Raw genomic sequence first — 24638 nt, 5'->3', positions numbered from 1 at the left:
TTCTTCTCTTACTGATCTAGTTGTTTTCCTCTTATCTGGCTAGTTTTTTCTCTTTTTAAACTATTGAGAAATTAAGCATTAAATTTTAAAATTGAATTAATTTTTAAAATTAAGCATTTTTAGGAGTTGCTTCACTTCTTACAAAGTACAAGTTAACAAATTCCCATAGCAATAAATTAAGTAGTCCTTTAGCAGTTTGGGGCGCTTGGCTTACTTTATTTATTTATTTAGCTTCCATCTTAGAGTCAATATTGTTCTCATGAAGAATATAGGTACTACAAAACACATCACAATAAACCCCAAGTGGAAATATGACCTAAATATAAAAGGTTACATGTATGTATATGTGTATGTATTTATGTATATGTATGTTTATTATTAACCCAGAAAAGGATAGGAGATAATAGTCCACAACTATGGATAAAGGGAGAATTCTTAACTAAACACTTCACAGAAGATAAAATAGATAATTTAAATTATTTAAAATTCAAAAAGTTTTCATCTAAGTATAAAATTAAAATGTAATAAAATTAGAAGAGAAATACTGAACGGGGTGGGAGAATTTTGTTGTGAATTTCTCCAATAAAAGTCAGATATCAAAGAAAGATAGGAAATTTCAGCTGCCCCTACTTTAGGTTGCAGTTTCTTTAGCAGATGTAGTTTTTACAGGGTGGGGTTGCTAGCCCCACGCCCAACCCTCCTCCTTTTTCATCCGGGCTAGGGACCGTCCTTAGCCCAGGAGTGGTAAGAACTATATAAATGCTAGCTATTTGTTGTTGTTACTATTATTATTATTATATTATTACTATTATTAATCATATACTCTTTACTTCCAGGGCTATCTATGATGAAGCACATCAGCAACCTCAGAGATTACATTGAAATATAATAGTCTTTATACTCTATGGTTGGATAAAGAGGGGGTAAAACAGGGACATTTCCTTTGATTTTATCACATTGTTTTCTGATAATTTCCTATATAGATCTTGTAGACCACATATGACTGTGAATTCTTTGAGATCTGATAAACCACATCTTCTATTTCTTTATCTTCAACGAGGCTCAGCAGATGTTCAATCAATACATATGGACTATAATACTAATAATAATTCAAACATAAAGCTTTATGGTTTACAAAACTTTTAAATAATTTTCTCATTTGACTACTTGTGACCTAAAAACTGTGAAAAAGGTAAGAGGTTACATTAATGGTAAATGGATAACTAGCTAATGGGAACAATAATAATAGATACTGAGAAGGTTTGGGCCCTAGGCTACAAAACATGTAGCTAATTAAGAGAAAAAGGAGAAGTATATATATATATATATATATATATATATATATATATATATATATATATATATAGCATCTAGTATCTATCAGGCTGTGTACTCAAATGCTATTTAAAAAATATTTTCTCATCTGATTCTCACAACAACTCTGTGACGCCATCCGTGCCATTATTATCCCCATTTTACAATGGAAGAGAATGAGGCAAATAGAGGTTAAGGGATTTGCCCAGGGCCACAAAGCTCACATGCGTCAGAGGCTGAATTTGAATTCTTGTCTTCCTGACTCCAAGCCTAGTACTCTATCCATTGGTCCACTTGGTGCCTCTGGGTATTAAGAACATCAGAAAATAGCCTTCGAATTGGGGCTAATTATGCAATCGTCTGAATGTGGTTAAATCAGGAATGTAGATGGAGGACCAGTGTTATTATGGTGAAGCTTGAAGGGTTTGAGTGGATGAGAGTGTGTTTGAATTGAATATTTGGCATTTTGCGAGGGAGGTACGGTCTAAGAGTAAACACAAATATACAGAAGAGGGAGATAGAGGTTTCAGATGATGTACTAAGCTGTCTTGTCCCAGGCTAAGCACTTAGCCTTGAGCCTAAAGGTACTGTGTACAGGGAGGGACTTTATCCTGAATATATATGTAACTGTGAACAAGATTTTAGTCTCCCTCCCTCCTTCCACACTCAGTGCCTAATATGAACACCAACATGGAAGAGCAGTGAAGGGAAATGGAATAATATTGGGCCTCCCAACACTTTTCTGAACTAAGAATTTTCTGAGCTTTTCCCAATTTGGGAAGAGATGATCTGGAGGAATACAAGACCCTCAGCTATGTGTGACTATGAATAGTAGGTTTGTGACAGGAGAAACCATTAGTCTATGAGTATCAGGATGCCGCAACCTATCAATTAATTATCTAGGTATAGCGCCAACTGCTCAGGGAGACAAAACCCAAAAAATGTTGTGAGGAAAATAACGTATACATATAAAGCTAATACGTGATGGGGAAGCACTAGTAGCTGGGGGGATCAGGAAGGGTTTCATATAGGAGATGACACTTGAGCTGAGATTTAAAGGAAACAAGGCATTCTTGGGGGGAAAGGTCAGGCATTCCAGGAATCAAAGCCAGCCTCTGCAAAGGCATGGAGATAGTAGATGGAATGTCATGAATGAGAAACAGCAAGTAGCCCCGGTTAGCTAGAACACAGAATATGTGAAGAGTAGTTATGGGCAAAATGTTTGAAAATGTAAGCTGGAGCCAGATTTTGGACCCAAAATGCCAAACAGAGGAAAATGTATTTTATTCTGGAGGCAATAGAGAGCCAATGTTGATTTTTGAGCAGCGGACTGACATGATTAGGGTTGTGATTTAAGGAATATTGCTTTGGCTGCTGGTGAGGAAGATGGATTGAAGAAGGAAGAAAAGAAACAGGAAGCCCAGTTAGAAAATTAAGGCAATAGATCAGATAGAAGCAAAGGCTTTATGTGTTAAAAGTCAAAGAAAAATACAACATGTAGAATTGAAAAGACTTGGCAACTGGATTAGATGTGTGAAGTGGGAGAAGGAACAGTTTGGGGAAAATGGAAGAAAAGGTGATTCAGGTAAAAGAAAAGTATTGACTACAAAGTTGCACACATTTTCTCATCATATGTCAAATTTCAAATAGCTAAAAGAAACCCTTTTGCAAAACTAGCCTTTAAACATTGGTTATGAGATGTGAATTTAAAGCCAAAAAAAGTTCTTACAGTTTTCATCCTGGGCAATGCACTGTAAAGGGATCCCAAAGAAAGATGTGTAGCTGTCATTGTACCACACCAGAAGCTCAGTGCCCCTGGGGATATCGATACAGGCTCGGTAGAATATATTTGACCTATTGAAAACAAAAAGAAAAGCCAGCTTAGTAACATGTATGACGTGTTTGCTCTATCCACACTTTTATGGTCCTCAAAAGTTTCTGTCCTGTTCTTCTTAAATAGTCTCTGTTTGTCATAAATCTGTACCCACCTTATCATCACCAGGCCTCAATTAGTGCCTATAACCTAAGTGCCTATAAACAACTTGCATTTTATTTCCATGGTGTCCCTCAAAAGAGCTTCTTTAATGAATCAGAAGACTATCTGATCCAAAAGGGACCAGAAATCAAGAGCTTATAGAGAAACAATCCATTTTGTTCTGAGAAAAATCTTCTCTCATTGAAAATAGAAAAGGCACTAGGCTCCCCGCCTGAAAGGACATTGTCTTATTTGAAGGGAAAGCATTAAGGAGATTTCTACAACTTGTAACTGGAAGTTACAAAATCTGTAATGAAACTAAACTGTCCTGCCATCTAAGGACCTAGTGAAAAAAAATCTTTTTGGCCTCTTTCTCCCTAAATTTTGATACAGGAGAAGAGTCAAACCCCTGAGTCAGAGAGAAAGTCAATAAATACAAGAGGAACACTTCACTCTGATAGATGAGGCACCAGAACGATACAGCCAAAGTACAAAGAAATGAACATTTTTTATAACAGCTAGTGCACTGGAGAAAAAATATCTATGGACTGAAAAAAAATGTGAGACTTCAATTGGGTTTTTTTTTTCCTTTCAATGAAGAATGGCTACAAATATTAGCCTGAAGTTCAAGATAAAAGTGTTTAGGGCTGGTAATCCTTAAATTTAGTCTTTCTGTAGGAATTGGCCCTAGCAGTGCAATTTGTTCCTTGTATAACACTGCAGACATAAGGAGAATCCTTCGCCACATTTTTCATGGCAGTGAGATATGCACTTGTCAACATATTTTGTCACCACAAAGTGGCTCTTGGCAATAGGATCATAAAGATCAATAAAAAGTGCAGATTCTCAATATTTTACTTGCAGCTGCAAAAATTTCATTTATCTTGTTATTTTCCTCACTCAGTGCCATTCTGTCTCACGAGGGCACTGCTAGCTAAGCAGAATGTTTTTCCCCAGCATTCTATGAATATCTGACAAAAACTCCAGCCGTTGTCTGGCCCTTCTGACCCCTCCTCCTACAGTGTTTCCCAAAGCTGTTCATTTTATTAATTCTTTCCACCATTACATTAAAAAAATCAAAACTGGAGCTGTGCTATAAATTACCAACATCTCCAAACTTGAGAAAAATCAAGACTACTTTGTACTTCAACCTTGTAACATTTCATCTCTCCATTTGGCTTCCCTTAACATAAACACAGTGGTCCAGCAAATGAATGTGCTAAAACCAAATGACACACTTTGCTGCTGAAAGAGCAGAACTGTTTTCAAGCAATGGGTGGTCTTCTTAGGCTTGGAATAGGCCAAAAGAGAGAAAAAAAAGTGTAAATGTACACCGTTCCTTACAAGCAGACAGAGCTTCCAAAACTCGCAGAAATCTCTGCATGTTGAAGCACATCAAAGGGATTTTTCCCTTTTCGGATAATATTTCCTTTGCTGACATGTATTTAGTATTGTGGATGGATGACTCATAAAGATAGCTTCATGGCGTCCCCACACAGTTGAAGGAGAACACATGCCAACAAACATTATTGTCAGCCTCAAAATAAAAACAAAACGTTCAGCCGAGGGTCAATCAATCAAGGGCGCTTTGAAGAAAATTCCATTTAGATATTACAAATCATAACAGAACGAATTTAAACCAGCTGACTTTTTGTGAAGAGGACATCCATGCACAATAAAAATTAGGCTGGCTTTTCAGTGTCCAACTTTTCTATTTTCTTACACTTGGACTGAGTCATTGGTGATGGATGCCAGTTTTTTAAATTGTGTTTTTGTAGTTCATTTTAGAAAGATCTGAAGTAATCGAAAACAGATCAGCAGAGGGAACTCTAAGTAAAAGCTCCATCATGAAAGGCAAGTTGTAAAATTCACTTAATATTGACAGATGGTAATGACTTACTCATGACCACCTTCCTCTTAGGTTTTTTTTCTGATTTTTTTTGAGATGTGGCATTTGTCTGGAAAAGTTCTGTTGGTACCCATACCTTCATTAACCTCTGCGGAATAGACAGAAAAAGTCTTTGCTACTCTTCTTGAGGAATGTCTTATAAAAAAATCTATGGAAATCATGCATCTACATTAAACACAAGAAAAGACTATGTATAACACTGGAACTAATCTTTCCTTCAAACTATCATTTTCATTTTTTTTAAAGGAAGCCAGAGAGAATACCTAGACATAAAAGCAATGCATAGTCAAACGGTTTTCCTCTAGAGTTGGGACAATTTAGGGTGCAAACCAGGGTTTTGCAACTTTTAACCTGTGTCAGGAAGAAATTTAAAAATGTTTCATTTGAAAAATCAAAACAGAAAAGAAAAATAAATAGCTGTGGGCAAAAATGCAAGTTGGCCTCAACTGGGGAATTCTACTTTGATGTGTCTATAATGCCTAATAAAGCTAAACAGTTGCTTCTGATACTAAAGGGAACACAATTGTTTATAACTGAGGTCATATATTTATATGACACATGTTTTCGTGGGATTTTGGTGTGAGAACACTTAGCTGTGCTTTGAGTTATTTTGGGGTTTTTGTCCAATTGATTTGCATCTGCCTACTCACTTCTACTCTAACCTTGGTAGTTAAGTGAGAAATGCTTGAACAACAGGTGCGTTGGGCTGATGTGGTTTACAATCTTAGAAATTATGGCGTTTACTTTGCTTTCCAGAAACCTCCATGTCCAAATCTGAATGAAAGGGTTGCTTACCATCCATGCCATTTAGGAAACCTGAAGCAATCTCAGGACCTCAAGCCACATCCCAAGTGATCAGACATGCCTGAGCTTTGTGGCAGTTCAGTTAAAGATGGAGAAACAGATACTCTAGGCTCAGGCCAGTTGCTGCAGAGCAATCTGTCAACATTCCTACAAGGGTTACTTTGGGCCAATGGTTCATGCATTGCCTTTGTGTAGATGAAATAGTTCCCCTTGGGAGAGACACTGAAGACAGCTGACAGTGAGGATTCTTGAGGTTAAGTCTAAAGGACAAGGGACCAAATCACATGTGACTCAGATTTTGTCCTATGCCCCTAGACTCAGCTTTAGTCTCTGTTTTGGTCACCAAGTTGTACATGTCACACTGACTTAGTTATGGGCTATAAGACCTTTGCTCCAAAATTTTGATTTTATTAATATGAGGAATTTACACTCAGGCACTTCTTCCACTGATGCAAACTAACTGCAACTCTGTAACTTTGCTCCTGAGATAGTTTCACAGGGCACTGAGAAGTTAAATTATTTGCAGAAAAACCCCATACCTAATGTGTCCAAGACTAAGCTTGAACCCATTTCAAAATAACTTCCAAGTTTGTACTCTACCCATCATGACATACTGGGGGTCCTCTCAAAACACTAGTTTAATATTATTGTTTTAGTATAATAAAATTTACTTTAATTTTGTGCAGTGCATAAAAAGGAGATTCTTCTCCCAATAATCTTATTTTCAAACTCTTAAAAAAACTAAGAACTAAATATCATTTGAAAATCTTGTACAAAAATTCCGGCAGCCTAGTCATGCTTTGCAATATTTTTAAAAGCCACTTAGAAGGTCTAAACTTTCATACAAAATATATGGTATTTTGACTTCCATAAATTGTAAATAAATTAAGGTATACCTTACCTGTACTGTACTACTGTTAGATTCTGTTCTCCGCAGTGCCTAGCACATCGAATATATCTCATCCAGCTTGACTTACTAGGTTCCCCGCCATCAATAAAGTGCTGTAGTGTCCCATCTTGGTCATATATCTGGAGAAGAGGTCAAAAGGTCAAGTAGTTAGAACAAATCATCAGCAATCATTTTTCCTCCTTCTCTTGATGTCTTCATGTGTCTGCTGCAGAAATTTATAACCCTGAGGTTTGCCAGGGCTTACTGATGCTCTCAGAAACTCAACTGGAATAAGAAGAAATTTTTTTGGTGATGCAAGTCTATGACAGTTTTCTTATCGAGCCAATCTTTCTTGTATTAAACATATTTGTGGTGTCTCAAAGATGTGGCCATGTTTCCCAAAGGATATTTAACCTATTTTGACAAGCAACTCCCAAGTAATGAACTGTTGGATAAACAAAGAAATCTGGATAAAGAGGCTGCACTGACATGGCTGGAACATCTGAATCAAAGTCAGCCAGCCCCAAACTCATCAGAGTTCTTGGATATTCTAGAGGTAGAAAACGTTTACTAAATAAGGTGGGAAGGCAGGGGTGGAAGGGTGGGATGCAGCTTTGCAGCTGCATAGCCCTATGGAGAGAGAACAATTCATTCTAAAAGAGAGAAAACGTTATCTCATTTAATAGTTGTTAGGAACTGGAATTATAGGCGCATCAAAGAAGAGGGAGGACAAGGGGAAAATATTAATTATCTATTAAATCTAAATCTCTTAGTTGAGAACTACTGACAGATCAGATTTGTCATTTTTTTTTCTGGTGAGAATTTAGGAAAATAAAATCAGATTTAAATGTAACAATAAAACAGTCCCAAAAGTATGATAAAAGAATTATCCTAGTATAAAAGATCCCACATTGGGAGACTTGCTTTCTGGACCCTGGGATGGCATATAATCATTGAAAATAACCATTCTCAAACCGAGGGTAATAAATAAATGTGGCAAGGCTTCACCACAGACCATTCACTTGCAGATTATTTTCTATTCTACTACTTGACTCACTCCCATTTTTAATCTTATTATTTCAAAGCTCTACAGTAATCCTAAAGTATTTTAGATATTTTCTTTCTGATTAAAAAATTATAACATTTTTTCTCATTAATTAAACATCTTAGTTTATTAGATATTATTTAATAAGATAGAAAACCCTTTTCAATAGTAGTTCTCTATTTCTAAGTATATTTAATACCCTAATATTACATGATTACATAAAGTTATTGAACATACAATTTAGTAACAATAATAAAACATAGACTTTTTACAATATTTTGTCCATAAGAAAAACTTTGTAACCTGAGTAACTTCAAACCCTCAACATAATAGTAGATGTTTTCATTTCTGGAAACAAAATGTAACCACTCTGTTTACCCCAGATACTGACTAAAGCCTCAAAAAGCCTCTCCATAGTCTTCTTAATAGAAGAGTTAATTTCAGTTTCTCTAAAAACATTATATCAATGCTTTTTCTTTATCCTCTCATCAGCCTGATGGCAATAGCCCTCCCAGAATACACTGTAAACCACCTCACAAACAGTTTCCTCACAAACTCTTCATAATACAGCTCCATACTGGGACCAGTTTCTGCAGGCAGGAAGGAGAGAGGGTTTAGAATAGCCACATAGACTCGTGATAGTTGTAGTCTTCCCAACCCAGAAAGAGAATAGATTGTTGCTCAGTTTAAGCATAGGGAATGGAATTTTCAATCCCAGGATCTGTTGAAGAAGTCTATGATGGGGGGGCAGCTGGGTAGCTCAGTGGATTGAGAGCCAGGCCTAGAGACGGGAGGTCCTAGGTTCAAATCCGGCCTCAGACACTTCCCAGCTGTGTGGCCCTGGGCAAGTCACTTGACCCCCATTGCCTACCCTTACCACTCTTCCACCTATAAGTCAATACACAGAAGTTAAGGGTTTAAAAAAAATTAAAAAAAAATATGAAAAAAAAAAGAAGTCTATGATGGGACATAGTAAAGAGACAAGAGTATTTGAAAGCAGGAGAGCACAGCAGGCAGAAACAAGTGCACAGATAGGTAGATGGCTGAAGTAGAAAAGAATAATATTGAATGCACTCAGCCTCCACGAGAGAGAGTCACATATTTATCAGAAAAAGACAGCGAGGACCAGTGCCTGTTGAACTTTTTCCTGGTTGAGAATCAAGGTTGCAAATTTACATCCAGGGCTTACAGTTTTTCTAAAATTATTAGCTGTTTTCAATAGTACTTTAAAGGCAGGTGCATATACATAAAGACAAGATTGATCTTAATTGCTATTGAATTGTGTATGTCTTTAATTATATACAGAAAATGTATATAAGAATCATCAATGTTTAGCATAGTATAGATTGAGGGACAACACCTCTGCCTAGTTAGCCAAGATTTTTTTCTTAGCCTGGTTTTGAGCTATCTTTATGAATTACATATAAAACTTGTTTTATAAAGTCCCTGAAAGTGAAGGGAAAAGGATGCTGATTAGTCTGAAGATCATTTATATGACCCCTATTCTAAAACTATAAACTTTTCGATTACAGCAGGATTTAAACACCAGTCTCCAGGCTAAAGTCAACAAAATGGAGGAATTCAAGGAAGAGAGAATTTTGACCAAAGAGATTATATCCCAGAGTTAACCCAGAAGAAGGAGAAAGGAATGGTCTGTGAGGATCAATCAACCTATTTTTCAATTGTAGAAGAGGAAAATCCCTCCTTAACTAAATATTGCCCTCCAAAGTGCCCCCTCCTGGTTACAAATTGTAAATTGTACGGGTTTCATTTTTTGTTATGTGATTCTTTTTTCTTTAGATGAGAGCCAAGCTTTTATATTTTGCTCATTTTAAGCAAAATGTCCTATTACATGTTGCAGGAATTTAGTATTCTAATGGTACACAAATATTAATTTTAAATTTGAATTTTTCTGACTTTTATTTTTTATCTTTCATTTTAACCAATTTTCACAGCGTAAGTAGAAAACTTAATCCAATCTAATATTGGCTCTTTTAGTATATGTTTGAGAAAGATTATCAAATAATTATAATTTTACATTTTGCCAAGTAGCTTAGATTTCATCTGAAAACTACCTATTCATATCCTTTTCATTATTTTTCAATTTAGAAATAGTGAGCAGTTTTATAAACTGTACCTTACACAAATATGTGAAGACATTATTATCTTTAGGAATCAGAAGGATAAGAAGAAAGACTAAGGAAAATATTAGATCAACTAAAGGGAAAAGGCTTGGTCTGATATATTTCACAATAAATGATAAGTTTATAGAACCTCTGTCAAAAAGATCATATAGTATCTCAAAAAGATATAACATTAGGAAATGACAAACAGGATGATTTTAGAAAAATGTATATGAACTGATGCAAAGTGAAGTGAGCAGAACCAGGAAATTGTGCACAATGACAGCGATATTTTTTGGTGAACAACTGTGAATGACTTAGTTCTTTTCAGCAATGCAATGATCCAAGACAATCCCAGTGACTCATGATGAAAAGTATCATCTGCCTTCTGAGAAAGAACTGATGGATTCTGAATGCAGGCTAAAACATACTATTTTTCATTTTCTTTTCCTTTTCCTCTTCCTTTTTTTATTTCAGATCTCTTCCAAAAAATGTTTGGGAAAATGTTTTACATAGTTACACATATAAAATCTATATTAGATTGCCTACCATCTAAGAAGGGAGAGCATTTGGAACTCAAAACTTTTTTTAATGAATATTTAAAAATTGTTTTTACATGTAGTAGTAGAAAATAAAATGTTATTTTTTAAAAGAAAGAAGATATATCATAAACCTAGAGAAGAAAGGAGTGTTACTGACTTGGCCACATTCAAAGAACATTAAGACCAAAGAATTTTTTTAGGATTTTCTGTTTATTATTGCAAATTTGTTAGAAACTGTACTGCTATTGTTAAGCTGCTGAACAATCTTCTTTGAGTATATGCAAAAATGCAAAAGCAGAAGTGTCAACAATTTGTTGTTTAGTTGTGTTTGACTCTTTTTGACACTATGGACCATAGCATGCTTAGAATGTCCATGAGATTTTCTTGGTAAAGATACTAGAGTGGTTTGTCATTTCCTTCTCTAATAGATAAAGACAGACAGAGGTTATGACTTCTGGTGCTGGATTTGAATTCAGATCTTCCTGACTTGGAGCTCAGTGCTCTATCCCTGAAGTATCTAGCCATCTTCCACAACAATATTAAACATTATTATATTAAACCCCTCCAAATCTTTTAGAAGTGGTGGGCAAACAGACTTGGGTAAATGTTCAAAGACTTGGCTAATTGGCTCATATGCTGGCCTATACAAATCCAAACAAACTCCCCACTGCCCCTTACACAAATTCCAGCTTGGGAATTCTGTACCAAGATAAAGAAAGCTACCAAAAACCATTTACATTTGTCAGCAGAGGAATGAGTGACAATGATCATACCATTCATATGCTTCAGTTCCTGACTTTGCCATGGGCTATAACTGATAAGTTCAGAGACTCTCTATATAGTATAAAGTTGAAATTATGAAGTGACAATAATCCAGTAGACAACAATTTAATTTGACAAGTGCTAAATTAGATGCCGATTGCCAGAAATGGATATACTTAACAGTCAGCTATTAATTTAGTATACATTGTCAGCCAAAGGAGACCAATGTGGATTCAGATGCTCTATGATACTTGCAAAAGAAAGAATGAAAGCTATGTGTAGCATACACAGAGCTAGAGAATTCAGGCAAATAGTAATACAGATGCGAAGTTCTACATAATGCATATTTCCCAATAGTCATGAAAGCTTTACAAGATGACTTAACAAATAGGCCAAGAGAGATGTGTGAAACATGTGGTCATTGAATGGAAAGAAAAGCTCCATCAAGTAGTGCTGTATATTTGGAAAACATAAGTACAAATAAACCCTTGGAATCTGTCTGCATCAACTTCCTATCACTTGAAGGACATAGCAAGAATAGAAGGCATAGATTGGTGGTGATTGACCATTTCACAATGTATATATAGACATTCAATCATGAACCAGAAAGCTACCAAAACAGTTATAGTATTGTGGGAAAAATATTTCTCAGTGTATGGGCTTTCTGCTAGGGTCTATTTGGACCAAGACACAGACTTTGAAAGAACATTATGTAAAGAGATATTAGCTTTGGCTGGCACAATACCTTACCACCCCAAAGGATACCTACCCTTTATTTGAGTTTTTCAAATTGCATACTGATTAATGTGTAAAAGGAACATTGAGACAAGAACAAAAATTTTAGTAGAGACATTCCTAATACATGTGTAAAATTTCACAAAGGATAATGCCAACAGATTTATAGCTCACTTGATGATGTTTGGGCATGAGATTCACATGCCTACTGACTTATGTTTTCAAGGCTTTGAGATTCAACAGACTGTAGATACTAACCAGTATATCTCTGAGCTGAGAAAGAAGCTGAAGAAAGTCGACTACTTGAAAATACCTTCAGTTTAAGAAGAATGATGAAAGAAAGAAAGAAATAGTGGTGTGATGCCTGACCACTTGGTTGCTATGAATGACATCCTAAGGTTTTGGTTAGTATTCTTGTTCTGTTAATTGTATTTCAATGATATGATATACAATTTCATACGAGAAAGATGCCACAAATTTTTTTGCAAGGAACTGTGAAATTGAAAAACCCAGCAAGGAATATAACCAGATGTTGAGATCAATTACTATAGGTTAGGAAGAGGTTTCATAAAAACTTCATGGACTTCTGGTAGTTGTAGGCTTCCCAGCCTAGGAAAAGTTTGAACTATGGCACAGTTTGAACCTGAGCAATGGAATTCTGCCAGACCAGGATCTTTTGTCTAGTCTGAATAGGAGAGTATCATCAGGAGACCTGAGTAGGCAGACACACATGATGCAGATAGCTGAAGCAGACATGAATGGCAAGTATGTGAATGGTCCATCAGAGTTGAAAGTGTCTTCATCATCAACCAGGAGCAAGTCACACACAATATGGTGAACCTTCCCCTGATTAAGAATCCAGATGAATAATGTAATGTCTTTTTTTATTTCCATTGGAAAGCATAAATATTTACATAGAGTTTACCATTCTTTTTAAGTTGTTTATTTGCTGTTTTACTTTAAAGTAATTTTCTCTAGATAAAGATAAGATTGTTCTGAATTGCTATTGAGTTGTATATGTCTTTAATTACATAAAGAAAGAGTAAATTGGGGATGCCAGTGTTTATCATGGCATACTAAGGATGAAAATCAGTATTAAAGGACTATATTTCTATCCAGCTGGCTAGAATTTTCTTCTTGGTTGGTGGGGAGAGGATTCTAAGTTTTGATTACGAAAAAATCTTAGTGTTAATAATGTTTATTAATAATTTCCATATTATAAGCTTCTTGAAATAGCAGAGTAAGAAAGAAAGGGATCCATGTGAACTTGAGGGCCATTAAATTGCCCTACTTTAAAATCATAAGCACCAAAACATCTGATCAAAAACTCTGACCAAAAACATTTGACCAAAACTCTTTCGTTTGACCATAAGCTCATACTTCTAAAAGTCTGAGTCAATTTAAATGTGAGAACCTTAGGCGGTCTCCAACCTCTTATAAAGGAAATGGTTCAGTCTGAAGAGAATGCTGACCAAAATGGAGGTTATGCCCCACAGCTTTTTCTCATTTGCCCATGAATGGAGACCAATCTTGTTTCAGGATAGTTCTAGGGATAGTATTGGGAAGATACAGCCTGAGAATGCCTCTGAAGTCCAGGAAAAACTAACTTTACCCTAGATCCTCCCAGGTCCCAGTGCATAGTGAGGAGAAATGAAGAATTCAACAACTTTAGAGGAAAAAGACCTCAGAAGCTGTCTAATCAAAGTTGTAACTGAAAAAGAATCTCCTCTGCAATATAATCATCACGTGGTTAATTCAGTCTTAGCTAAAGTCTCCCTAGCTACTGTGCCTTCCCTTTAAAAATTATCTTCCATCCATTCTGTATGTACCACATATATGTATGTGTGTGTAAATAAATATATACATACATATACATGTATGTTTATTTTCATTTTCCTCTCCTTACAAGATTTTAGGCTCTTGAAGACAAAAACTGTTTCACTTTTTTATTTGTATTTCCAGTTCTTAGCAAAAGGCCTGGCACAGAGTATCTGGTGAATGCTTGTTGATTAATTAATTAAATGATCTGATCTGTCTCTTTAAGGAGAACCTGTGAACCATTCCATTTAGCTTCACTTCTTCTGATTTAGTTTATAGCAAGAATGTTAACACTGATACAATTCAGTTCATACAGTAATATTTACATTCACTGATAACTGAGCAGGCAACTCACATTTAGAGTATGAATAAAATAATATTTATAGACAGTCTAAAAACTGGGAGTTTCTTAGCAGCTTCTTCCCTTCTCTTATGCCACTACAAAAGTGGACCACACAATTTAGAACTATGCCCAAAGGGTTTTAAAAGACGGCCTGCTCTTTGATCTAGCCATACCACTGCTGAGTTTGTACCCCAAAGAGATAATAAGGAAAAATACATGTACAAAAATATTTATAGTTGCACTCTTTGTAGTAGCAAAAATTGGAAATTGATGGGGTGTCCATCAATTGAAGAATGGTTGAACAAATTCTGGTATCTGATGGTGATGGAATACTATTATGCTGAAAAGAATGATGAACTGGAGGAATTCCATGTGAACTGGAAAGACCTCCAGGAATTGATGCAGAGCAAAATGAGCAGAACCAGGAGAAATTGTACACAGAGACTGATACATAGTAGTACAATCAAATGTAATAGTCTTCTCTACTAGTAGCAATGCAATGATCCAGGACAATCATGAGGAAGGAATTTATGAGAACTTCATCCACATCCAGAGAAAGAACTGGGGGAGCAGAAACACAGAAGAAAATCATATGATAGATCACATGGTTTGATGGGTACATGATTGGGGATTTTGACTTTAAATGATCACTAGGTTACAAATATTAATAATATGGACATGGGTTTTGAACATATACATATACATGTATAACCCAGTGGAATTGCTCATTGGCTCTGGTAGGGGGGAGGGAGGAGGACAGAGGAGGGAAAGAATATGAATCATGTAACCATGGAAAAATATTTTAAATAAATAAAAATTTTCTTTTGTCAAAATTTTTTTGTTGAAATTTTTGCCAAAGGGAGGAGAGGTATAGAACAATAAGAAAATTACTGATTAGTTTTCCTTAACTGATTGTTGTTATTAGGAAAGGGACCACAGGAGAGCAGATTATCAGGAAGTGCATTAATAATTTTTTTTAAAAAATCATTCTCCTTGGTGGAGAAAAGAGAAGCAAAATTTTAAATTTTAAATTAAGAATTTTAAAAAATCAACTTTTGCCTTCAATCTTAGAATCAATACTGTGTATTGGTTAAAAGGCAGGTGAGCATTAAGGGTTAGGCAATGGGGGTTAAGTCACTTGTCCAGGGTCATACAGCTAGGAAGTGTCTGAGGTCAGATTTTAACCCAGGACCTCTTATCTATAGGCCTGGCTTTCAATCCACTGAGCCACCTACCTGCCACCCCAAAATATAATTTTAAAAATATGTTTTTATTGATGCTTTTTGTCTTTGTCTCATGGTAATTTTGGGGAAAGATCTTGTTTTATATTCTCTTCTCCCCAACAAAATCGATACTGAGTCCTTCTTTATAACAAAGAAAAAAATGACCAAAAAAAGCACCTGATATTGTGCTCATATCTGACAATATATATAACATTCTGCCCTTGCAAACCCTGCCATTCAGCTGTGAAGAGAGGAATGTTTTATCATCTGTACCCTGGGACCCTCATTTTAAAAAAAATTATTCAATTCAATTTTTTATTTAGAGTTGTTTTTTTTTCATTTACCTTGTTGTTATTGTACATATTGTTTTGGTTCTGCTAATTTAACTGTGCATTAGTTCAATATAATTTTTAATTACTCATATTGCCATTTCTTAACAAAGATCTTGCTTTAAGTTATTCATATTTGTCTTTTTTCTTTTCTTATTAATTTTTTATTTTTAGAAAAAGTTTCCATGGTTACATAATTCATGTTTTTACTTTCCCCTTCACCCCCTCAAACTACTCCCCCCCCATAGCTAACTCGAATTTCCACTGGTTTTAACATGTGTCATCAATCAAGACTTATTTACATATTATTGATAGTTACATTGGTGTGGTCCTTTCGGGTCTACATCCCCAATCGTGTCTTCATCAACCCAAGTGTTCAAGCAGTTTTTTTTCTTCTGTGTTTCCTCTCCTGTAGTTCTTCCTCTGAATGTGGGTAGCGTTCTTTTCCATAAATCCCTCAGAATTGTCCTGGGTCATTGCATTGCTGCTAGTACAGACATCCATTACATTCGATTTTACCACAGTGTATCAGTCTCTATGTACAATGTTCTTCTGGCTCTGCTCCTTTCACTCTGCATCAATTCCTGGATACTATAATATTCCTTAGGGGTTTTTTTCCAGTCACTCCTCAAACAAAATAATATGTTAAGGGTTCTACCTTTACTCTAATGTTCATTATCATACCTACCATCTAGTAGGACTGGATCTAAGAACAAATATGGCCCCAGACACTTACTAGCTATGTGACACTGAGAAGGTAAATTAACATAGATCTGCCTCTATTTCTTCAACTGTAAAATGGGTATAATATCAGAGCCTACCTCAAAGATGATGATAATCAAACAAGTTAATATTGTGTAAAGGGCTAAGGAACATTGGTTGCCACATAGTAGGGGCTTTATAAAGGCTTGTTAATCAATGAATGTCTCATTACTTTATAGTCAGACCTTGAACATATTTTTAAAACCGAACCACTAAATAGTTTATGCCCCCACATTCAAACCAATAACTATTTTAAGAAAACCATGATTGAGGAACAGTCTTCTGGGAAAATATTCTTAGTATGAACTATTGTGTTATTATACCCAGATCCCTTTGACTTTTATTGTAGTTTATTAACCATCTTTTTAAGTTTCTATTTCTTTTCTTCATATTTTATCAATAGCAGAATAAAGATAAGCAGCTAAGAGTGAATTCTTACCTTTTTAAAGAGATCTTTAAAATTTGCAATTCAGTAATATTTAAAGAGATCTTTAAAATTTGCAATTCAATAATAACTCCACACATGTGATTAAGATAATAATCACATCAATTCCTGCTTATTATGATCCATGATGATATAAACTGAAAACCATTACATAAACTGCTCTTTATTACAGCTCAGACTATCAGGAAGCTCCACTCCCACCAAGAAGTCTCTTGTTTTCTTAGAACAGTAATATATTTTCAATGTGCAAGGAAGGGCAAGATTATTTAACAAATGAGAAGGCCTAATGAGTGCTATAAGTAAAATTTCTTCTAGGGACCCAGGCCATAACCAGTTCATTATTTTGTTATTACATATGCTTACACAGACAGAACTTCTACTATTATTATTAGCACTAGTAATAGTGGTGGTGGTGGTAATAGTAGTAGTAGCATTAGGATAATTAATTCATCTTAGAAGGACAAATTTGGTCTAGTGGACTAAGTGAAGAATCATATACATGAAATCCCCATTTTTACAAACAATAAGTTATTAGAAAAATTCAAAAACTTGCTTGAGCTAGGTCAGTGATGGTGAACCTTTTAGAGGTGGAGTTCTGGGCCCCACCCCAACACCACCCTCCAGACTGAGTGCTGTGCGTGCCCGCCCCCCCCCCACACACACACAGGGGTGGGAGAAAGCACTCCCATTGGGCTGCTGGGCAGAGGGGCGGGGAGGTGAAAAACTGTGGTCAGGCCCAGTGGAGAGGGGGAGAGAAGAAGCTCCACCTGAGTCCCTCTGCCTTTCTAGTAATGAAGTTGGGGGGTGGTGGTGGTCATGTGCCCACAAAGAGCAAGCACTCTGCATGCTGTCTTTGACACCTGTGCCATAGGTTCACCATCACTGAACCAGGTGGTACAGCCGTAGGCTTGGAATCAGAACGCCTCATCTTCATAAGTTTAAATCCAGCCTTGGATTCTTACTAGCTCTGTGACCCTGGGTATGCCACTTGCTTGCCTCTATTTCCTCATCTGTAAAATGAGCTAAAGAAGGAAAAGGCAAATAATTATAGTATCCTTGCCAAGAACATTCCAAATGGAGTTATGACTGAATTGGAAACCCTGAGAAAATTATTTAACCTTTTTGAACCTCAATTTCCTTCTCCCCAGAAAGAGGTATTTTATGTATGGGGTACCTCCCTGTCTCTTTTGAGTCGTAACATCTATATGTAGCAACACAAAGACAAAAGCAAACTTCTTTCAAAAAGCTAATACTTTAATAGGGGAGTTGCAAGGTATGCACAGAAAAGAATATCTGCTTAAGGACTGGACTCCACCTTTTATGTTCATCACTTTCACAGGAAAGATAGTGGTGTGTTGGAACCTTGAAGAGCCAAGTTGCCCCCCAAAAAATACCCATGTAAAGCTCTAAAAATGAACAGGAAGGAACAATAATTTTTTTTAAAGTGAAAAAGCTATGAGCTTCTTCATTCGATCCAGGATGCCAGGTTAGCAAAACTTGACAAGGAAATGTGGCTAACAAAGCATGTTAGCAGAAGACAGAGCTAGAGTAGTGCCCAGCAATAGGCTCCATAGATTCCCTAGGAGACAGGAGCCCAGCAGTCCATAGCTCATAGCCATCCCATGCCCAACCCACAGCCAAGCCAGAACAGCCCAAACCTCAGTAAGAAATAAAGCTAACACAGAAGAGCCACAGCAAAAGTAAGAACCAGGGCAGCATCTGTGGTCTTACAAGAGTGAAGGAATCCTATTACCAAAACAATCAACAACAGTGGGTTGGAGACTAGCAGAGCCACAGGAGGGGAGAGAGTCAAGTCTATATTCACGAATGTATAAAGAGAAGGAGAAAGAGAAGGAGCCAAAGTCTAATTTAAGCCACCAGGAGCCTGACTCCAAATCCAGAAATTCCTGCAAAAGATGGAGCTTAATCTTAGTCACAGCATTAAGGACCAAGCAGGGCCATCCAAGGGATGAATCTGCACCAAACAAACCAAAATTGAGGGTGGATATATGAGTAAAAAAGAATAAAATGCTAAACATGATGAAGATATGCCTTAGGCTGAGAGAAGCCCAAGAGATAAATCCAAAACAGAGTTAGTGACTCTATAAATGGGAAAAAAACTAATTTATAAAAAATTTCTGGCTCGAAGTAGTAAAAAAAGTGCCTGGAAGAAATGAAACAAGAGATACAAAATATAATCTTAAATTAAATGATAGCTATGGAGGAGAGAATGAGATAATTAATAGCTTAGAAAATATGATAGTAAGCCTTTCTGAAGAAAATTTAAACTCCTTGATAATTAGAATGGTCTCAAAAGAAAGCAATGAATCCATGAGACATCAAGAAATATTAAAATGAAATCAAAATACTGAAAAATAGAAAAAAGAAGGTAGTTACTATAAAGAACAAATTACTTAGAAAACAGGTCAATAAGAGATAATTTAAGAATGGCTGGACAACTTGAAAACAATGACAAAAAATCCCTAAACAACCTATATTTCAACCTGGATATATTTCAAAAAAGTATATGCAAAAAACTAAAGGCAATAAGAAAACAGAGAATCTACTGGCCACTTCCTTAAAAAATACACCAAGATGAAAATATTCAGAACACCATAATCCAAATCCAGAGATTGTGGGTCAAAGGAAAAATATCATAAGCTTCCCCAAAAGGGGAATATACCAACCAACTACATTCAGGATCACAAAAGACTTGGTAGCTACCACTCTGGAGGAGGAGAGAGCTTGGAAATTCTCTTCACTAAAAATCCTGAAGACATCTCAAATTCAACATATCCAAAACAGAACTCATTATCTTTCTGCTCCAAACACTCCTCTTTATTAAGCTTTCCTATTTCTGTTTAGAATACCATCATTATTCCTGTCTTCCAGGTTCATATCCTCAACTCTCCAATCTCCCTCATCCCATACATCATTTCAGTTGCAATATACAGCCATTGCTCCCCCTACAACATCCCTTGCATCTAACTCTCTCTTTACTTACCCAGATACAACCTTAGTTTGCATCTTTATCAACTTCTCCCTTGAAATACTGCAACTGATTTTCCTCCTCAAATCCCTTTCTTCCTCCAGTCCACCCTCTTCTCAGCTGACAGAGTGATTTTCTATAAGTGTTGATCTAATTAGGTTATTCTTCTACTCAATCAAATTCAGTGGCCCCTGTTGACTCTAAAATCAAATGAAATCTCCTTTGTTCCATTTTTAAAATCCTTCCTAACCTAGCCTCAGCCTATCTTTCCAACTTCACTATATTGCTCTACTTCTCTGTTGTCGATGAATGGAATTTATCCCTTCTTCATCTATGATACCAAATATAGCACAGTGGATAGAGTGCTGGGCCTGGAGTCTATTCCTTTTTCATTTATGATACCCAGTGTAGCACAGTGGATAGAGTACTGGGCTTGGAGTCAGGAAGACTCTTCCTCAGTTCAAATCTAGTCTCAGACCCTAATAGTAATGTGACGTTGGACAAATCATCACTTAATTTTGATAAGGAAACTCTCAGGCTCCTCATTTGTAAAATGAGTTGGAGAAGGAAATGGCAAATCACTCTAGTATCTTTGCCAAGGAAACTCCAAAATGAGATCACAAAGAGTCAGACCCTTTGAAATGACTAACACCAAATTTTCTCATCCCTGTTCCTTTGCACTGACTGTCCCCCCAACCTACATACCTAGAATACACTTTTAACTTGCCTCAGTCTCTTAAAATTCTCAGTTTTCTTTAAGACTCAGTTCAAGTTCCAGTTTCTACAAAAATTTTTCCTTACCCTCTAGGTGCCTGTCCTTCTTGCTTGTTATTCCTTCTGACCTTCCTCCTATTTTCTTCTGTGAATTTCAAAAGCAAATTTTAATAACTGTTGTCTTCCTTTTCTTTTTTTATCTCAATTTGATTCCCTAGCTTCCCAATCTTCCCATCCCCAAACTAAAAATAAAAATAAAACCTCTCTGTATAAACATGCAGAGTTGAGCAAAACAAACTCCCACATTGACTATGTCTGAAGATGTACACATTATTCTGCATCTTTGTTCGTTACCTGTGAGGAGGTAGGTAGTATGCTTCATCATTAGTCAACTGGAGTTGTTGTTGATCATCATATTGATCAGAGCTTTTAAGTACTTCAAATCTGCTTTTATTTACAATGTTTTTCTTACTGTATTAATTGTTCTCCTGGTTGTGCTCACTTTATTCTCCATCAGTTCATACAAGTCTCCCTAAGTTTTTCTGAAAATATCCCTTTCTCATTTCTTATGGTATGATAAATATTCCATTATGTTTATATGCCATGATTTGTTCAACCATTCCCCAATTAATGGATATCCACTTAGTTTCCATGTCTTAACCACTACAAAAAAAAAAAAAGCCCTAAATAAATATTTTGTACATGAGTTCTTTTCCACTTTTTTTTAAATTTCTTTGAAATATATTATAGTTGGATCAAAGAATATGCAGTTTAGTGACTTTTGGGGCATGGTTCCAAATAGCTTTCCAGAATGGCTGCAACATTTCAGAGCCCCACCCCCCATAGTGCATTTATATGCCTGTTTTTTTTTCAAAGTTCAGAGAGGCTAAGGGATTTCCTGAAGGTTATATAAGTAGTATTAGCAAAGATATATGTGAACCCAGATCTGACTACAGAGCTAGAGGTATTTCCACTGCACTACAGCTATCTCAGCTATGCTATCATAGCAGGGTAGCATAGTTTTTGGCCGTGAGAGCCATAAACGCCACATTTTTTAAAATGTAATTTTGTGAGAGCCATACAGTGCTCACAGTGTGCACTCCTGTAACAGCGCCTAAAAAAAATTGACTTTATGGCTCCTGCAGAAAGAGCCATACGTTGCCAACCCCTGTACCATAGCATGGCTACAATGTAACTGCCACTAAAGTTGAGTGTTCAGTTTAAGTCTTTATCATATATTTAAACAAAATTATATACACAACCACTCCAGTGTTAAGCACATGTAAAAATCCTGTTCCTACTAATCACTTTGTTTTAAGTGATTTTTTTTAAAACAAGTTTATCTTTTTATTTTAAAAATTCATTTTTTATTACATTTTCAAGTCCAAATTCTCTCTCCCTTTCACCATTCCCCTATTTTCTGAGAAAATAAGCAAAATCATATTAATCATACAAGAGAAATCATGCTGAATATATTTCCCTATTAATTATATCACAAAAAAGGCAAAAAAATAGTTCTCCCTCTGGACATGGATGGTGTTTTTTCATTATGTATCCTTTGGAATTGTCTTGTATCATTGTATTGATCAGATTAACCACATCTTTTTCAGTTCATCATCTTTACAACATTGCTCTGTGGTCACTGTTCCTATATTACTTCCCTGAAACCACCCTTCTCGTCAATTCTTTTTACACAATAGTACTCTTTCACACTCATATTACATTTCCAATTCTCTGACAACACAAAAAGAGTTGCTATAAATATTTTTGGATATATTTCTTTTGATCTATTTAGGACATAGACCTCATAGTGGTATTGCTGAGAGAGAAGGTATGCCCAATTTTCTAGCTCTTTAGATATAGTTCCAAATTATTCTCCAGAAAGATAAGATTAGTATCCAATTGAACTAGGAGTTTATTATTTTACTATTTTCCCTCATCTCCTCTAGCATTTGTCATTTTTTATAGGCATGAGGTGGTACCTTGGAGTTGCTTAATTTGTATTTCTCTAATCTCTGGTAATTTAGATTTATATTGCTATAGATAGCTTTGATTTCTTCTAAAAACTGCCCATTCATCTCCTTTGACTATTAATTAGTTGGGAATGGCTCTTATTTTTATATTTTTCTCACTTCCCTATATATTTCAGAAATGAGATTATCATCAGGAAAACTTGCAGTAATTTTTTTATTATATTGCTTCATTGTTTCTGTTACCTTTTAGCAAAATGTAGTTTTCCTGATTATCTCTTTTAAATAGGTTTTCTTATGCTTTGTTTGAAATAGTTTGTTACCCCTGCCTTTTTTATTACAGCTGATTGAAGCAAAATACATTTTCCTCCAGCTCTTTATTTTAACTCTGGCTACCCATTTTTTTATTCTTTTGACTTTGTTTTATTGTGAGAGGAAAGTCTCAAGGAGTTATTAGCTTCCACTTGCCCAATTTTGCCCAATTTCAGATTCCTAACTTTTAAAGAATTATTTTCATCAATGGGTTTTTGTATTTCCTTTTGGCCAATCATGCTTTTTTAAAAAGTTCCTTTCTTCAATGAATTTTTGTACCTCTTGTACCAGACAATTCTGGTTTTGAGATGTTATTTTCTTCAATAATTTTTGTACTTCTTTGACCAAACAGTTAATTCTCTTTTCATAATTTTTTTTTTGCATCACTGTCATTCCTTTTCCCAAATTTTCCTCCACCACTTTTATTTATTTCTTTAATTCTTCCAGGAATTCTCATTGCTTTGCTTGTAATGGCTTCCACCTTGTTATCGTCTTCTGTGTTTATAGGTTGGACTTCCCTGCCACCATGGTATTTTTTGTTTGCTCATTTTTCCAATCTATTTCTTGATTATGAACTTTATGTTCAAATTGGGTTCTGCTAAGTTGGGGGTGGGGAGGCTCACCTCTTTTTCTGACTAGTTGTTTAACCTTTTTACTATCTCTGGGCTGAGAGCTCTGGAAGCTGCTGCTGCTGCTGCTTTCTCAAGTACCTTCAAGGCCCACCCCGATACTCTTCCGTCAGGCTCCAAGCGCGCTCCCATGTTGACATTACAGAATTCTCCTCCTGACCTCCTAAGTTGTCTTGGGCAGGAAAAATGTCTTATTCTGACCTTTTGTTAGCTCTTCTATTCTAAAATTTAACTTTAAGCATTTTTAAAAGTAGTTTTGAAGGAAATATTAGGAGAACTTAGCTGGGTTACTTCCTGTCATGTTGGCTCTAACCCATACTGATTACTTTTTAAAAATTAAAAATTCAAATCCTGAAATCTTGGCATGATACCTGAACCAAACCTATTCAAATGAAGATTAAAAGATGTTTTTATGTAGATAGGGAGAAAAATCATTAAACCTTTTCTTGAATAGGTTTTTTAAATTTTTATTTATTTATTTAGAATATCTTTCCATGGTTACATGATACATGTTCTTTATCTCCCCTCTTCCCTTCCCACTCCCAGAGCTGACAAGCAATTCCACTGGGTTATACATTTATCATTGTTCAAAACCTATTTCTATGTTATTCATATTTGCAAAAGAGTGAACTTTTAATGCCAAAACCCCAATCATATCCCCATCGAACCAGCGAATGATTATGTTTTTCTTCTGCATTTGTACTCCCACAGTTCTTTCTCTTAAATTCTTTCTTTCTTTCTTTCTCATAAATTCCTCTGGATTGTCCTGGATCATTATATTGCTACTAGTAGAGAAGTCTGTTACATTTGATTGTGCCACAGTGTTTCAGTTTCTGTGTGCAATGTTCTGGTCCTGCTCATTACATTCTGCATCAATTCCTGGAGGTCTTTCCAGTTCACACAGAAATCCTCCAGTTCATCTTGAATATGTTTTTTAATACTCATTTTGAAAAGAAGCTATTCCTAAATTCAACAAATATATCAATATATTAAGTTAATAAATGAC

The 24638-nt window shown here is 35.7% G+C and overlaps 1 protein-coding gene across 1 annotated transcript in view; it reads right to left on the bottom strand.

The window, feature by feature from the left end:
• PRDM6 (PR/SET domain 6) overlaps nucleotides 1-24638 on the bottom strand; it is a 155404-nt gene that overhangs the window by 33445 nt on the left and 97321 nt on the right. Inside the window, exons 3-4 of the mRNA XM_044657589.1 lie at nucleotides 6904-7031; nucleotides 3044-3168 (exon numbers count right to left, since the gene is read on the bottom strand). Of these exons, the coding sequence (XP_044513524.1) occupies nucleotides 3044-3168; nucleotides 6904-7031 (253 nt within the window). The remainder of the gene's footprint in view (nucleotides 1-3043; nucleotides 3169-6903; nucleotides 7032-24638) is intronic.

Source organism: Gracilinanus agilis, chromosome 1 (assembly GCF_016433145.1).
Source record: "Gracilinanus agilis isolate LMUSP501 chromosome 1, AgileGrace, whole genome shotgun sequence".
Classification (NCBI taxonomy): domain Eukaryota; kingdom Metazoa; phylum Chordata; class Mammalia; order Didelphimorphia; family Didelphidae; genus Gracilinanus; species Gracilinanus agilis.
Note: the sequence above shows the minus strand (reverse complement) of the source record. Positions and strands in the feature narration are given on the sequence as shown.